Source organism: Cyprinus carpio, chromosome A18 (assembly GCF_018340385.1).
Source record: "Cyprinus carpio isolate SPL01 chromosome A18, ASM1834038v1, whole genome shotgun sequence".
NCBI classification, from domain to species: Eukaryota; Metazoa; Chordata; class Actinopteri; order Cypriniformes; family Cyprinidae; genus Cyprinus; species Cyprinus carpio.
The window spans coordinates 22,043,080-22,060,217 of NC_056589.1; the positions used below are offsets into that span (position 1 = coordinate 22,043,080).

General features: G+C 38.6%; 1 protein-coding gene across 1 annotated transcript; it reads left to right on the forward strand.

Annotated features, from left to right (window-relative positions):
- The first annotated feature begins 1,713 nt into the window (after positions 1 to 1,713).
- LOC109109055 (teashirt homolog 3-like) lies at positions 1,714 to 13,023 on the forward strand. The gene is made up of 2 exons (XM_019122168.2): positions 1,714 to 2,384; positions 9,456 to 13,023. The coding sequence occupies exons 1-2, from the start codon at positions 2,345 to 2,347 to the stop codon at positions 12,488 to 12,490; spliced, it is 3,075 nt and encodes a 1,024-aa protein (XP_018977713.1). The 5' UTR covers positions 1,714 to 2,344; the 3' UTR covers positions 12,491 to 13,023.
- The last annotated feature ends 4,115 nt before the right edge of the window (positions 13,024 to 17,138 follow it).

Here is a 17,138-nt window from a genome sequence, read left to right on the forward strand (position 1 = left end):
AGTTTTGATTGATTATACAGTATTTTCTTTTGCTCATTTGCAACTGTTTTGTGTTTAGTACAACATATCCGTTTGCTCCTGACCTCAATCAACAAACCCTCTCCATCCCATTCCGTGAGGACCAATACAAGGATGTCACTGGCAGACCTCGCCTTGCTTTTGATTTATGTTGCTCTAAAAGTAAAAATCAAAGATCCTCTCTAATGCAGCGCTGTGGCAGTGGGATGATATATGATGCAGCTGAGCAGTTAAATGAGAGCACTATGTCTCTGCCTGCATTTTAATGGCACGGTCAGAACTCTGACCCCACATCTGAATGACTTTACAGTACTTAAAAAGACATCCTCAGACAGTGCTGATTTGTAAAGAAAGTCCTCAGGGCAAGCTTGTTTTGGTCATGCAGTTTTGATTACTCAAGAGACTGTTTGCAGGAAATACAACAGAGACACCCACAACAAACTTCTTTTATTGGTTTTCAGTAGAATTCAACATTGAAAGGCTTACAGAATTGCAAAACACTGTGAAAGAAATTAACATTTTTACTTCTTGTAGAAAATGTTATTTTGGTGCTCATTGTTTGATTTCTGCAAATATGTCTAACACATTAAAATATTAAAATGGCAGTTATTAATCAGATTTGTTTTCTCATTTTTTTCTCAAAACATAAAATCACTATTATGTATGGAATAATAAGGATAATCATGTATTATCCTTACGGAAGTATGAGTGGCAAAAATTTCTAAGTTTTCTTAAACACTTTATAATAACTTTCTAAATGTTTTATATGTCAGTTCACGTACATTTAAATGTGAACATCTGATAACATAGCCTAAATCGAAGTTTTGAGACATTTATAAATATCTGAATGAATATAAAAGATGCTATATTGTTTGCTATTTTTATTACTGAATAAAGAATTTTTTGCATGTTCTTTAAAGGATTGACAATGGAAGAAAAAAGTTAATGTACAGCTTAATCAGGGTATAATCAGTGAAGGTTAATTAACCCTTTAACCACTTTTTGATTTATGAAATGCAACTGAAAAATGTTTTGAACTATAGGCAAACTGACTGAGACATCTCTTTCATTCAGATTCAAGTTCACTAGTTTCTTTTGCTTTCTTTTTGCTTTCAAGAATACACTGTTTTCACAAGCATCATTTCAGTATGTAAAGCATACTGAGATCAATCATAACATGTGGGATCATTTTTGTGATTTTTTTTAAAGGAAATCATATTTTGATTTAACTTCAGAAGGTTTGCTGAGCGGATCCAATTAACTACATAGCAAATGCATGAGGTTTTCTTTTCAGTAAACTTGCTCAAAAAATATTTGAGACATCTAGATAAGTGCACTTTCAAATCTCTATTAATATTAGGCCTAGGGCTTTCCACTGATGGATTTTTTCAAGCATGTATTTAAAAAACATACATATTTTTGATTACAGTGATTTCAAGTTTATTTATAGTGTAGTGATGATAAAATGTACGTCTTATTTCGATGTAAATTATTTAAGTCAATGCATAATAATGAAAAATGCATTTTAACCATTAATTGACATATCAACCATTTGGTATAGGCTATGCTTAAAAATACTAAATAGGCTACTGCTTGTTGTTAATGTCCCAAAACTATTTTTTTTCCAGCGTGTCCATTAAAGGGTTAAGTTACATCCTTCCTTCCTGTCAGTGTAAGCGGTCTTGTTAATGCCATCTTAAGTGACATATTGGCAGTGTCTCAAAACGTTATGAGCTGCCTACTTGGACTGCATTTTTGGGCGTTATGTGTGCGAGGGAGTGACCGATAGGAGCACAGGACGCGTTTCGTCTGCTATCGTTTAGTTTTCTTTTTTAATCCACATATGATGTCTTTGGTTGGTTGTGTCGCTCTTATGTCTCATCGCCTCTCGCGTTGTCGAGTTTAAAGGCGTCTAACTTTTATTAACTTCTAATTTCGACTTAAAACTGCGTTCAGCGCCATTCCGTTTCACTACATCTAGCTGTTTTGAACGCAGCCGCACGTGTGAACGCCCCCTTACTTTCTGCGTTCTGAGGAATCGGTTGCCGCGGACTTTTGAGTGACGTGAAAAACTCGTAGTGAGCGAGCGGCTAGGCGTTACTGTCCTGCCGTGCAGTTTTCCTCATCATTCCAACAGACGGGCTTTAAACAAAGACCACCGCTGAACACGGAGCACCTGGGCTTTCTCTTATGCCTAATGCGAAGTGTCGTAGCTTTTGTGACTGCGCCGCACTGTTCTTTAATGGTGACACGTCTGGTTGGGAGCATAGCTATTGTTGAATATCTTTTCAGGTTGCGTTTATAGACACACAATCTGCGCGCAAGTATGCCGAGGATAAAACAGCAGGCGCCGAAACGAGCGACAGGTAAGTTTATCTGAACTGATTTTATTAAGATGCTCGTTTGCATCTGTCCTCTTGCGTTTATTCTCTTTTAACCGTTATGTAGCCTACATTTGGTTTATAATGCCTTGCATTTACAAACTACCATAAAGAACGTTATCTGGGTAGGCCACTGTATAATCACGTTTAATTGCATGGATTTTTATTTTCGTGTATAACTCATTTTCCTTTTTCCAATTTCAGTCATACTTTTTGTCATGTTGATGGATACTTTTTTTTTGCCACAAAATTCAGTTTCTAAAAAGATTATTGATTACAGATTTTGAATTATGACAGTGCCTTTAATTTTTAATCAAAAGTCATTTTGATGGAATTTGTGTGGAATTTGATGGAGTCAAAATAGTGATGTAACTGGATATTGTTTTAATAAAAGGACAAGAAAACGAGAAAGAAAGAAAAGAATAAATATATTTTAAAGAAATTTGCTGAGAGAGAGAGGTCTTGTTATAAGTCATTTGACATAATGTTTTATTTTTTTTATTTTAAGGGGCAAAGCAGTTTTGTTTTAAAATATTAATAGCCTATTTGAAAAACTCTGTGGCATGACAAACAGCCAGGAAGCCATTTTGTTATCATGTGACAAAAAAAAAAAAAAAAAAAAAAAAACCTTAAACATAGAAAGGACCCATTTAGACCCTCATCTGTATATCAAGGTCATTAAGTTGTTGCTTTGGATATTTTTCATGAAAAGCTTGTTGTTTTTACAAGACAAATGGACTAACCCTAATAAACTTGACATTTGGAACTCAAAATGCATGATAGGAAAGTAAATATAAAATAAATAATTATTATTAAAATAATTTAAAATTTATATATTGCATTGAAAAGCATGTTTATTTTTTAAAATAATGATTAAATTATGTATGTTATATTTAAGGTGCAAGCAAAGTGTTTTAGTAAAAATTGGTCTATTTCTCAAAACTGTGTGAAACCACTAGCTAGCATTTTGAACCAGATTTTTTTATGTGTCCTTTTTATCAGCTAAAGTGTGTCTTCATGCATCATTGACACACGCATGGCATACACGTAACCATTTCAGATTATTTTAACTTCTTTAAAGAGGTGGGAACCACTGAAACTCCATTAATGTTAACTAAAACATTATCTGTTTGTGTGTGTGTGTGTGTGTGTGTGTGTTTGAGGCAGAGATGATGTGGAGTTTAATGGAGGGGTATGGTTTGCTCTGTTAGACTGGCCTGTCAGAACAGCTTTGTCTCATGTTGGATTTAATTGTTATCCTTGTGACAGCCTCATCCATCAAAGGCTTTAATGGTCAATCAGAGCAAGGCCATGTGAGTGCTCTCCTTCTTTTTCTCATAAGCTTGCATGAGCTTTTATTTCATCAGTATGCTCCTCTAAACTTCACTCACAGGCGCTGTGCAGAGTGGTGACCATGTGGTTTACAAGTATGAGTTTATGGTTTACAGGTATGAACAACACATTTGGTGATGTGGTCACAGACTGAGCCACTTAAATTAGGACTGTTACTTTTAACTTATTGATTCTGATGCATTGTTTCACACAGGTGATGTAAAGCTCAATCACGATCTTGTAGGTGAAGTTTTAATGAGAGATTTCAGAGAAATGTACTCTTTACCCATCTTTCTCTCTTGCCCTAAAGGTTTGCACAGCTTTGTGTAAATTTTTTTTTCGCTTTGCTTAATTTGAGCACACCCAATTAGCTGTAAACTTGATGGATTCCTGACAGGTGTAATGATTGGAGTTGACAAGCTATGCGCCTGTCTCCAAGTCATATTAGGTTTGTGCTTCCTTGATGTAATCAAGGTGATATTAGCCACTCCTGCTGGCCTTTCCTATTGCCCAATTGCCCATAACCCAATTTAACACCTTTCTGTGACAAATGAGCTTTTTGGTGCCAGTCTGGAGTCTAGGCGATTTCGAACTGTTTTGAGAAGACAAACATGTGGAAACGCAGTCCTTCTGAAACTAATGTTTTCATCTGTCTTTGAGCCATATTTGGAATGACAGATTAGACATCAAATCTATTTTGAGAGTTGTACTTTGCTTCAACTCTGTTAGTTAGATCTCTCTCTGTCTGTGTGTGGGTTGATAATGTGAGTTAATTGGACACGCCTCCGCAAATCCCACGGGCCACCCTGGCCAAAAAGCTTCTCGCTTCTCAGGCTCTTTTGGGCGCGACTCCAGGCCCTGCCTTCTCCCTCTTTCTAAGGGTAAAATCAGTCGCTGTCAGATCTAAGGTGCGAAGCAGGTCATCCGGACAAGCGGCCATCAGTCATGCATGGATGTGACGCAGGAGCTGGGCTTGATGGTGGTGGTGATGAAAGGACAGGAAACCATAGAGGCCCACCATTCCCTAATCCCAACCAGTGTCAACATATCTCTCCAGCCAGGCATGCCTGCAATCACAGCCAACAACTTCAAAACTGCTAGAACCCCACTGATTTACACAGCGGCTGATACAATAATTGAAGTAATCATACACATTCCTGCGTACTTACGCCTTGAATACATGTAAGTGTGATCTTAATCACAATTTCAAATAAAAAAATTATAAATAAAAGAAGTTTTCGTTTACAAATATTATGAATTGTTAATTCATAAATAGTTTCTGATGTCACACCACATTAATTTATATTTCTTTGTCATAAAAAATTTAATAATTATTTGATTTTTAGAGACTTGTTGACCTTGACAGAATTTTTTTTAAATAAACAATGAAGCTAAATATTTTAATTTTATTAGAAATAATAGTAAAATATGCCATGTATATCTTCTAATTACATGTTTTCTTAATTGTGATATCAGAACAGTTGTATCACTACATGCCCCCACAAAAACATCACATTGACCTACTGTCCAAACTCTCATTTGAACTAGCACTCTACTGTGGTCGTAAACTTATATGAATGTTACTTTGTTGTGTTGACAATGAAAACATCAATCTTCTGTTAAGAAGACAAGAATCCATCTCCTTTCTCATGGGAGGTGGCTTTTAGCTGGCGGTCCATTTTAGAAAAATGAGTCAGTCTGGTCCTCAGGGGTCCAGAAACCAAACCCTGGTGGAGAAGATCAGCACAATGCCAAACCGTCAATTACCCTTTCAACAGAGCCGTTAATCACGCTGCCACCCTTTACTTCTGGCATCCTGACACATGTCATCTATCACGCAGGCTTTCCGAGACGCCGAGGGAGGGAAGAAAGAAGAAATATTGTTGAGAATTAGACAGAAAAGGCTGGGGAGAAAGTTGGGAAGTCAGAGATACAGGTCAAATGTATGAAAGCAAAGCAGAGGCAGTGCTGTGTAGTGTTTGTCATTAGACTAAAAGAAAGTGACTCAGGCGAGAAAATTTAATAAATTGTCGCACTGCTGAGTTAAGCTGTTAGGTCATTAAGTCATTGAAAGCCCTGTTTGGGTAGAGACCTCAGCCATTGACAGACAGATATATTGCATGTTGAGCAATTAAAGCAACAAATGAGTTCTAATTTAGCTTAATGCATGATAATTTTTACTTTAGGGAAAAGTGGGAAAGTCTTGCTTTAAACATTTCGAAATTTTCTCCTACCAAACCATGTTTTAAATTAGCCAATCAGTCCATCAATAACTGGCTTTATTTGTCAAGAATGCACATTTGTGCATGTATCCGCCTTTGTGTGTGGGCATTCATGTATGTGGACATTTGTATCATATGTGTGTTCATATGCACATTCCCATCCAAACTTAAAATGACATGCATCACTCAAGCTCAGCTGGCCTGTAAATGAACTCTAGCGTTCTCTCCCACAGCTCTAGCCCTGCTCCATGATGGATGCTCCTTTAAAGAAAGAGATTAATGAGAGGTAGGCGGCCTAGAGGACCATTTATCACAGTGAATATTATTTGGTCGGTTGTGTAAGCCTGTAACCTGAGAGTTAGAGAGGCATAGACAGAGCACAGGGTCTTAGATGTCCTCTCTATGATGGATAGCTTTGCTTTCTCTCTGTGTTTGTTAAGAGACACCATCTGTCCACCGGGTGGTCATTGCCGGATAAGATTGGGAGTTCAGTATTGCATTCCCAACGAACCCTTTCAGTATTCTCAGTGAGCCCAATTCCTAGTTATCGGAAGCTTATTAAAGGAAGGTAACTCGGGGACAAAGCCTTGCTTGAAAGGTTGGGGGTGGGTGGGTTACAGTCTGGGTTTTTTTGATGTTGGTTTTTGCCCCCAACCCCCCCACCTTGTCCCTGCAGAGTAGAATTATGAGTGCCATCCATCTCACTGAGTTCTTTGATGCTGGGCCATCATCTCAGCAGCTGCTGGCTTAGATACACATAGAATTGTTGCCAATCACTCTTGGCAGCTGAGGCACATCAGACACACTGTTGTCAAAGGGGAAAAGGAATCAAAGGCACACGGAGTGATAATTAGAGAGATATCTCCCCTGAAAGGACGTTTGTGGTCAGTGGAATTCCAGTCAGCATAGACCGTTTGCCTTCCCGCATTTACTGTAAATGGTCAGTTTTAAGTTTCTCCAAAAGAGAAAGAGAAACACTACAGAAAGGGCAAGACCCAGGGTAACATTATACGCCCACAGTTCTTTTTCTTTCTTGATTATGTGCCCACTTTGATTGACTAAAAAATTCACAAATTTCTTTGCTTCAGTTGCAGAAGAAGAACACACTATATTTGGCATGGGCGCATCTCAACATCTCAGCTGATTTATTTTGGTCAAAGTGTCATGTGTTATACATAAGCATGGCCTCAAGCAAGAATAATTCTCACAGTTAACCTCAATCTGTATCTTACTATGAGGTTGTGTGTGAGTCATGTGAGCTCTAAGGATGAAAAGCCACAACATTAATGGACCGAAAGCTTTTAAGTTGAGCAAACATCTTATTGGTTATTATTGCAAAGTTACCTAACAAGACCTGTGTATGGCATTAAATGCAATGACGTCAAGATGAGCTTCCTGATTTTCACTTGATGTAAAAATTAGATGATCTAGATAGTATCACATTAGATGAGATTAACAAAATAATGTAATCATGTACAGTCTTAGAGTATGCAATTATGCACTCACATTAAACAAATGTTATTATATATAGAACCTGATGTTCCAATTCAAATGTCATTGGTGCTGTTTTTGTCTATAAGGTGGAGGGGGTTAATGGCTAATGATCATATGGAGACAAATGTTATAGTTACATAAATCACATTATGCAAGTGCCACTAAAGTCTCCCGGATTTTTGTTCTGCTAGAGCTCATTGCACACATCACATTTTATTAGCTTAATAAATCACCCAGGTTGTCAATCAAGCCTTTTGAGAATAATTGGTTAGGGTAAGTGCCTCCTGAGATGGATTTAAATCATTCAAGGTTAAAGATTGTGTTTAAATTTAGTGGGCGTTGGTCTTGATACACACACACACACACATTTGTGAGAGTATATGGTTTCTTCTTAGGTTATCTTCTAAAGAGTATCTTCTGAACTATTCCACCCTCTTTAAAAAAAAAAAGTTACACTCTTGTAGTCTTTGGCATTTGTGCAAGAAAAAAGCTATTTGCCATTGTGGACCCTCAGTGTGTCACCATAATTGTCTCAGGGATGTGAGAGGGCAGGAAAATGATCATGTCATTGTAGTTACACCTGGTTCACCCTCTTTTCGAGCTGCTTTGGAGTTCATGCCAAATCAGGCCATTCAAATGACATCTTTTGATCAAGGCTGTCGGGCACGATCAGAGGAGATTGGCAAGTAATGGATACCTAGTGACAATCCAAATCTACAGAGGGGATAAGACTGGCCTGCACCTGCCAGTTATCCTTTAAAGACCCCATCCTGCAGGCCGCTTGGCTGACAGCCAGTGAGAGGCTAAATGAGAGAAGCGCAGGCTTGTGAGATTGTGTATTATCATTTGAAATGAGTGCTATTTGTACTTTAACACTCTTGTCAAGACTGTGGTGGATCTTGTAAGAGAGAGAAAGGAAGAGAAACCATTACATGCCACAATGCTCTTGAATCACACATGTGGCGGCACACCACGTTAGCTTGTAATGCAAGGCCTGCTGTATTTTCAAACATCTAACATGTCAAGCGTTTTCCTTTTGACATGAGCAACATAATCACAAATGTGCACACAAACAAGAGTGAATAGAGTGGAACAGAGACTGTGGTGGTGGGGGGGGGGGTGGTATGGCTTTCAAGGGGGCATTTGTTCCACTTACGGAGTCAGAGTGACAGTGTCAAACTAGCAGGGGACAGGCTGTCAGGAGACGGGATCGTCAGTCCCGGAGGACAGTGGTGGATGGGCTCTTTTGAGGGTGTGAGGGCAGCTGGCAGAGAGAAGGGCGACCGTGTCCCCTTGGATCTGTCATCTGGAGGTGCTTGAGCAGACACCTTTCTCGCAACACGTCACCTGTCCAAGGTGAACAGTGGTCAGGTGGGATTCAAAGTGACAGGTGGCTTATGTGCCGCCATCTTATGCCATTTCCCTTAACCTCTCAATCTATCTGTCCACCTTTTGTCCACCAGGTGTTTCGAAATGTGGACATGTGGAGAGGTGGGCCAAATGGCAGCAGGTGCAGCCTCTTGTAAATAGCCTGAGTATATGCTTAACAGTAAACAATTAGATAAAAATCTTTGATGTTCACTTGACTAGACTTTACCAGACTAATTCTAAATCTTAGTTTTTTGAAGAAATATAGGTTATTTCTTGGTCCTCTGATATGTTCCAGTGCTTATGTGCCATTCAGAATTGAATTTATGTTTTTTAGATTTCAATTCAATTACAGAAATTGATTTGCATTTGAATTGTGGCAGACAACAGGATACAGAATTGCAGTTCAAATGTGAACACAAGACTTTGACTTTTGTTGGCCAGGATGGAGGAACACTTCTTTTCCAAGGATGAATTGCCTGTATTGAACAATTCCAGTTCAACCTCTGGTGGGATGTGGCCCATTCACTTTATTTTCAAGAAGAATATCATTAGGCTAAATTATTGTTTTGTTTGTTTACCCCATTCAGTGCAATTTATGTGGCATTAATTAATCTTTTTTTCTTTTTTCCCTCTCTAGTTTATGATTCAGAGAATGTTAAGGAAACCACCATACACACCGAAAGCACTGGAAATGATTGCTCAGTGACCAAAAAGAAACCACACTGTGAAAGTGATTTGGGAGAAGACTTCAATAACCCAGTGGATGAACAAGATTCCCCCACTCCTGAGCTGTCAGGTCATGATGTTGACAGTGAATCTCACATAAGTGAATCTAGTGACCCCATGTCAGATTCAGACAGCACCCCGATCAAAAATGAGGAGGCAACAACAGATTTTCTAAAAGACCATTCTGAGGACTCAGTATGTATTACAGACAGCCTAGAACAGATGAAGGCTATTTACAAAAGCTTCCTTAATAATCCCTACTGGTCCTTTTTGAGCTTGAATTCCTCTCAACCGCATGCAGACGAACAGCCGGCCAGTAGCAGTGGTAGCAGTAGCAGCAACAGCAGTCCTGGACGCAACAGCTATGACTGGCATCAGTCTGCTATCGCAAGGACACTCCAACAGGTCTCTCAGAAACAACCTGCTGCACTTGAACCAAGTATTTTCTCCACTGTCCAGCTCTACCGCCAAAGTACTAAACTCTACGGATCCATCTTTACTGGTGCTAGCAAGTTCCAATGCAAAAGCTGCAGTGCATCATATGACACAGTGCTTGATCTTACAGTTCATATGAATGAAACAGACCACTACCGTGATGATAACCTTGAAACTGCTAGTAAGGGTGCCAAGTCATGGTCCAAGCCACGTAAGCGCTCTCTTTTGGAGATGGAGGGAAAGGAAGATGCCCAGAAAGTCCTACGCTGTATGTACTGTGGACACTCTTTTGAATCCTTGCAAGATCTCAGCGTGCACATGATAAAGACTAAGCATTACCAGAAGGTTCCTCTGAGAGATCCAAGAACAGCAATTGCTGCTAAAGTTGTGTCTTCGTTCAGGAAGAGGGTTCCAGTTGAGCTGGGTGTTGCAAAATCTTTGCACACCACAAAACAGACAAGAAGTCCTAACGGAGGGCAGGCTAGTGATATTTTTCAGATGTATTCTGAACAAACCAACAAAGATGACTTGATAGATCAGAAGACAACCCGTGGTGTACAGTTCAAGTCTCAGAACCTCAAATGTATGGAGTGTGGAATTTCACATGACTCTCTGCAGCAGTTGAGTGCTCATATGATGTTGACCGGCCACTTTGTTAAAGTCACCCAAACATTGCAAAAGACCGACAAGTCTTCTCATCACAAAAGTAAGTCTGTGAAGTCTCAGTCTGGTACACCATGTTCTTCCCCTCTCTTAGCCACAGGAATCTTGGAGTTATCGTCCCTCCCATCTGTAACAACTGGGGGCAAGAACAAGACACAAGAAATTACTTCTCAGAAAGACAGTGATTGCAAGGAGTCTGCAAATATAAATGATGTTAAGCAGAAATTCAGCATATCATCAAAGTCTGATTACCTAACTGAAGATGATCTAAAAGAGAGTCCTAAAATGGATTTTGATATTCTAAAGTCATTGGAAAATACAGTTACATCGGCCATTAACAAAGCACAGAGGGGTGCCCCGAGCTACGGGGGCGGTTACCAGAGCATTCATGCAGCTTATCAGTTCAGAAACAAACTGAAACCTGCTCTAAACAACTCGGGCTATATTTCTTCTTTAAAACAATCAGCCTGTAGTCAGGAAGGCCAGTCCTTAGACAAAAGTCATTTGATACCTCCAAGCACTCCAAGAGCTTCCTCAACCACAGTTAATGTCCAGGAGGTGGACAAACTGGAAAATAAAGTAACAGAAGAGGCTTTTGAAGTAGACAGACAATTAAATGATTTGAATGGGCAGGGATCCCCACACCGGCAGCTGCTGAATTCTAAAGGGAAATCGCTAATGTCAAAATCTCCAAGTCATGAGAGCATGGTTGCATCTATGAGCAATGTCTCTGAGGGTAACACAAACGAAAAGGAAATTCAGATGCATACACAAGATTTCAGAACTTGCCTCACCTCCACTTCAGATCTGTATGATGATGCTGGTCTACTCTCTGCCCACACTGAGCCAAAACAACCCTCTATCAGTCCTCTAAGTGCCCTTCAGTCTGTTATGAACCTTCATCTGGGTAAAGCTGCAAAACCGGTAAGGCCTGTCCAGGACCCTATGAGTATGCTTCTCAGGATGAGCAACAGCATGGCTGAAAGGGCCGCTCTTGCCGGTCCATCTGGACACTCGGCAAAACTTACCCAGTTGCATTCTGACTGCCATGAAATTTGTGGAGACCAACCAATAGACTTGTCCAAAGGAAAAAGTGAACAGTGTCTCAGAGCTGCCGCTCTCCCAGGCAAAGCTTTGAGTTCCTCTGTGTCTGGTGCACCTGTGAGTGAATCAACTAGTTCCAAAATTGTAACACCAGTGAGTCCTTTGCGTGAAAATGCCCTCTCTGACATATCAGACATGCTGCGCAATCTCTCAGACTCCCAAGTTTTGAAGTCCTCAACATTTCCTTGTAGGGCAGAGCAGTCAGAAATAGAGGGTTCTCATACTTCAGATGAGGCAGAGGATACATCCATGATGCATAAACGTAAGGGTAGGCAGTCGCACTGGAAACCCCAGCACTTGCTGATTTTGCAGGCTCAGTTCGCATCCTGCCTCAGGCAGACAGCTGATGGAAAGTATGTGATATCAGACTTGAGCTCCCAGGAAAGGATGGTCATATCACATATAACAGGTCTATCAATGACAACCATCAGCCACTGGCTGGCCAATGTGAAATATCAGCTCAGACGAACAGGCAGAACAAAGTTCATAAAGAATGTTGACTCAGGACACCCAGTTTTCTACTGTAGTGAATGTGCAACACAGTTCCAAGCTCGTTCTACATACATATGTCATATTGAGTCACACCTTGGGTTTAAAATAAAAGACTTGGCTAAACTTACTTCTAAGGATCTAAACCGGAGGATTACAAAACATTCAAAAAGCACTCCCATAAAACCTGTGATTCCTGCTGTACTGCCAGCTAGAGGATGTCAGGAGCAATTGCCACCAGTGCCAGCGCTGTAACATACAGAAAAACATATAAAACAATACATTTAAAATGGTATGGCAGGATATTTATTGTTCTCCAAGTTGAGAACAGACAGTAGGGTCATAATGTAAAGATTCATACACAGTTACTTATATATTGTTGCATTAACAAACACAATTGGCCTTGTAGGTTAAGCTTTGCGATCATGCATATTGTAATGGTAATTTAACTTTAAAAACCTGTTAAAGTTAAGGTGGCTACCACCAGGTTTACCAAGTAGATACACAGTATAAGAAATCTATTATATATAAAAATGTCTTAACATTTTGAACATTCTTGAATGCTCATGATGAACAGCTTTTTGGGGGAGGTTTCTGTTCTGATGAGAGAAGAATGTACATTGTACATAGATAAACTGTTATGTAATGCATATCTTCTAACAATATATATGGCTTACTTTTTTCTCATATTTTTGCCTGTGCTTAATACGTAGTGTGTTTGTGCTTAATCTGATTTATTTATAGATATGTCTAAAGAACTGTATATATTTTAATCGTCTAAAACATTTTTAAAACATTTTTGTGGATATAAATTGCCATGGAAACTTAAGTGAATAAATAAATAAATAAATTATTAGTTTGCATTTGCCACTTGTTTTTATATATATATATATATATATATATATATATATATATACACAGATGGTTTTGTTTTCTCCAAATATTTGTATCACCTGTTCATTTTTATTCAAGCCAGATTTGTTCAGGCTATTTAGTCAGACATTTTTGTCATTTTTTTTTTTAATTTGCATCAATTTTGTTGAACGTTAATACATTGAATGAGGCATGCCATCTATATATGTAAATGTAAAAAAAAAAACAGATTCAGTAATCTTTTTGAAGAAAAAAATGCAATTAGGAAAAAAAACAAAGCCTCTTTGTCTTTTTTTTCAAATACATGATTTCACATTTAATATTTTTTAAACTGCATAATTTCACCTAATATCAGTATTCTAATAAGACCATTGTTTTTATTAGTCATCCAAAAGAGTCCAAAAAACACTTTGTTCCAAGAGTGCATCCTTATTTCTGACTGGTCACAATTGGATAAAGGCTTTTTATATCTAAATATTTTATTTCTTTTTAAATCTCCCCATTGTGCTGCAGGTTCTTCTTCTTTAGAGCAGATCTTTTAACTCTTACCATGCCAAGTCTAAACATTTAGTCATTGTAAAATACATGCACTCTTTGTCATCTTAGCTTGTTTCCAATCAAGTACTGGCAGAATTAAATTGACATTGTGTCTTTTTGTTTCGTTCCTTTGGTATGGTGAATTCAGTGGGGTAGTCACGCCTCAGTGGTAATAAAATAAGAGAGCGAAAGAGAAAGAAGTGCTCCCTGTCAGAGTCACATCAGCCTATGTCATCGCTCTAATGAATATCATCTAAATTGCTTTGTATATCTGAACAGTTTAGATGTCAATCTAATTTGAGTGCATGCACTGATGGGAAGGGGCCCGGACTAATGAGAAGAGAGCTACGTTTGACAGTGCAATAAGCTTCAACCTGATCAGACAAGTTTGAACAGGAATTCTGACACATGTGCCAATCCAAAACAAAAAGTTGGATGTGAAAACGGTAGCTTGAATTTGATGAGAAATTCTGTACAGACTGTACTGGCGTCATCCTTATTTCTTGTCTGGCATCTTGTCAGAAGTTAACTGTTCTAAAACTATAGCATAGGCCAGTACCTGAAAAAGTGACATATGATCTCAAACATACATTTTCATAAATATCTCAACATATAACTTGTAAAGATGAGTTCCTTAGATTCAAGGTTAACCAGAAAATAAATTGTTTACTGAGCTAGCACAATCTTCATCTCATCATGGCCTCTTGGAAATCATGTTCACCCGCTACTTGAGTGTCAGTTCATATTGTGACCAGCCCTGAGTTGACGTGACAGTGTATGACAGCTCCAGAGTACTCATGGGACAGAATCGAGGTAGCTGCCCACAGAGTCCACACTGACTGAATTATTCTCAGCACAAGGGTACGGGTTAAGGTCATTTTACTTTTCTTAAAGAATGGGAAAATTGTCAGACTGCTGCAGTACAGTCAGTTTAAATTATGTTGAACAACATTTATGCTTAAGTGTTTTAAATATTATTTAAATGTGATATTGCTTTAGTCATGGAAGGTTGTTAGTTAAATATGTAAGCAGTATGAATAACTATGGTGCATTACATCAATTTCATCCATCTGCCTAATAAACTAACTCAAGAATGTTGTAAGTCTAAAATATTTAACAGCTGGACAGGGAATATTTTGAGCAGCTGAATTTCTATTCACTAGCATTTCCCCAGACAGCTGTCAAGAGCATTTTGGCATGATATCTGACAGATTTGCAAAAGACACTCGTTTCAGGGCATTACACCATACATTGTTAATTTAATGCATGATGACACGAACAATTATAGTGAGCTACACGCTCAAATAGCATGTCAAAATCTGTGTATCAATCCATTTGATCCTGTTTTCCAACACCTTAAGTGATACCTTAAGCAAAATTTCTGACTAGGAACGAAGTGCTGACCAAGTAAAACGCTTGAGAGGAACACACTAGCTGATCTAGCTACATTTGCAAGAAAAGTAAGGTCTAAAACAAGATCTGTTGGTGTATAAATAAGAGCATATATTTCATTTTTATACACTAGAGTGTACCAAACAACCCCCAAGAGAACCCGAGTAAGAAATCTCACGGAGAAGTAGTTTTAGTTTTGTCCAGTTTTTTTTTTTTTATTATTATTATTCCTTACCACTCTTGACAGAATTTAGAAGCAAGAATCTTTCTATTGAAGATGAGGTTTTGTAGGGTGGCATATGTATATAACTTCATCTTCAAAAGAAAGATTCTTGCTTCTAAATTCTAAAACCTTACTGAAACTGAGAGATAGAGAGAGAGAGAGAAAAAAACTAATTTACTTGTTTTTTCATATAGTCCATTTATATATGAACGTATATACAGTTGGGTCCAAATGTCTAAGGCACATACATAAGGCACATTTTTAAACCTGGAATTTTATACATGGTTGTAAGTTCTAAATTGTAAGATCTTAAAATAGTTCAAACAAAGAAAACTAACATTAAATATTAAAGATTCTAATTTCATGGCATATAAATAAGCATATTCACTAGTAATGCTTTTTTTCTTTGTCTATCTTGTTTCACTTGAAATGACCTCATTTTGAGCAGAAATCTTAGACATGTCAAGATTTCAGAAAGAAGCTGAACATTGTAGCATGTTAGCTCTCTACCACTGCCAGAGTTGTCTGACATGGTGGCATGACTTCTGACATTGTGTATTCAGAATGATCTGACAAGCCATCCACTCATGTTCTGTCAGGGCTCATTCGAAATGTGGTAATGGTCTCGTCCCTGTCCATCGTCCCTCTCCGCATGTCTCAGCCATATGCATAGGTGGCGTTTAGATGCGACGTCCCAGAAATGCATGAGTTGAGCGCTTCATGCGACCTCCTGGGCCGCGGTAGCCGTCCAGAGATGGCAGGGGACACGATTCAGTATGACACTCCTGGTTGGAGCTGCCAAACTGCCACTTCCTGTCCTCTTTATTCACACATTGAGGGAGTTGAAATACAGTGTTTTGAAAATCACTGCTCAGACATCTGTCTGCTTGTCTGGCCTTTCTGTTTGACTGTCATGATGTTTGGCCACCTCTCATTCAACGTCAGTGCCAGCTCTGATCTGCATTACAGAGCAGCAGATACCAGCCATGTGCTACTGCATTTAATGGCCAACTCAGCCATTTCTATACTAATTAAGCAAGTTTTGCAATAATAAAAAAAGGGTATTTCCTAGAGTCAATGATTTTTTATTTATTTCTGAAAAACAGATATAACATCAAGGTCTAGTAGTAAAATAATTTGCATTATATAGCTTCAACCGTGACCTTAGTCAGGTTATACGCCATATTGAATTTAAAGAGGCTGTGAGGGATAGACTTGGGTCTATTCACACAGAATGTGATTTTTCATTCCACTACACTTAAAGGGATACTCCACCCCAAAATGAAAATTTTGTCATTAATCACTTACCCCCATGTCGTTCCAAACCCATAAAAGCTTTGTTTGTCTTTTCGGAACACAATTTAAGATATTTTGGATGAAAACAAGGAGGCTTTGTGACTGTACCATTGACTGCCAAGTAAACTGCACTGTCAAGGTCCAGAAAAGTATGAAAGACATCGTCAGAATAGTGTATCTGCCATCAGTGGTTCAACCGTAATGTTATGAAGTGACATGAATACTTTTTGTATGCGAAGAAGAATAATAACCACTTTATTCAACAATTCGTCTCCTCTGTGTCTCTCCGCATCACCGTAGTGGCATTTTGGAGAACATCCGCTGAACGCAAACTACGTACGTTACTCTGTGTCAGCCGTGCTGCACGGATACACTGTTTTCGTTCAAACCAAAACGCAAATACACATAGAAAATATATCGTATCTTGTGTCACGGCTAACACAGAATAGCATACACAGTTTGTGTTTAGCAGATATTCTCCAAAATAGCACTACAGTGATGCGGAGAGACACAGAGGAGACAAATTGTTGAACAAAGTCATTATTTTTGTTGTCTTCACGTACAAAAAGTATTCTCGTCACT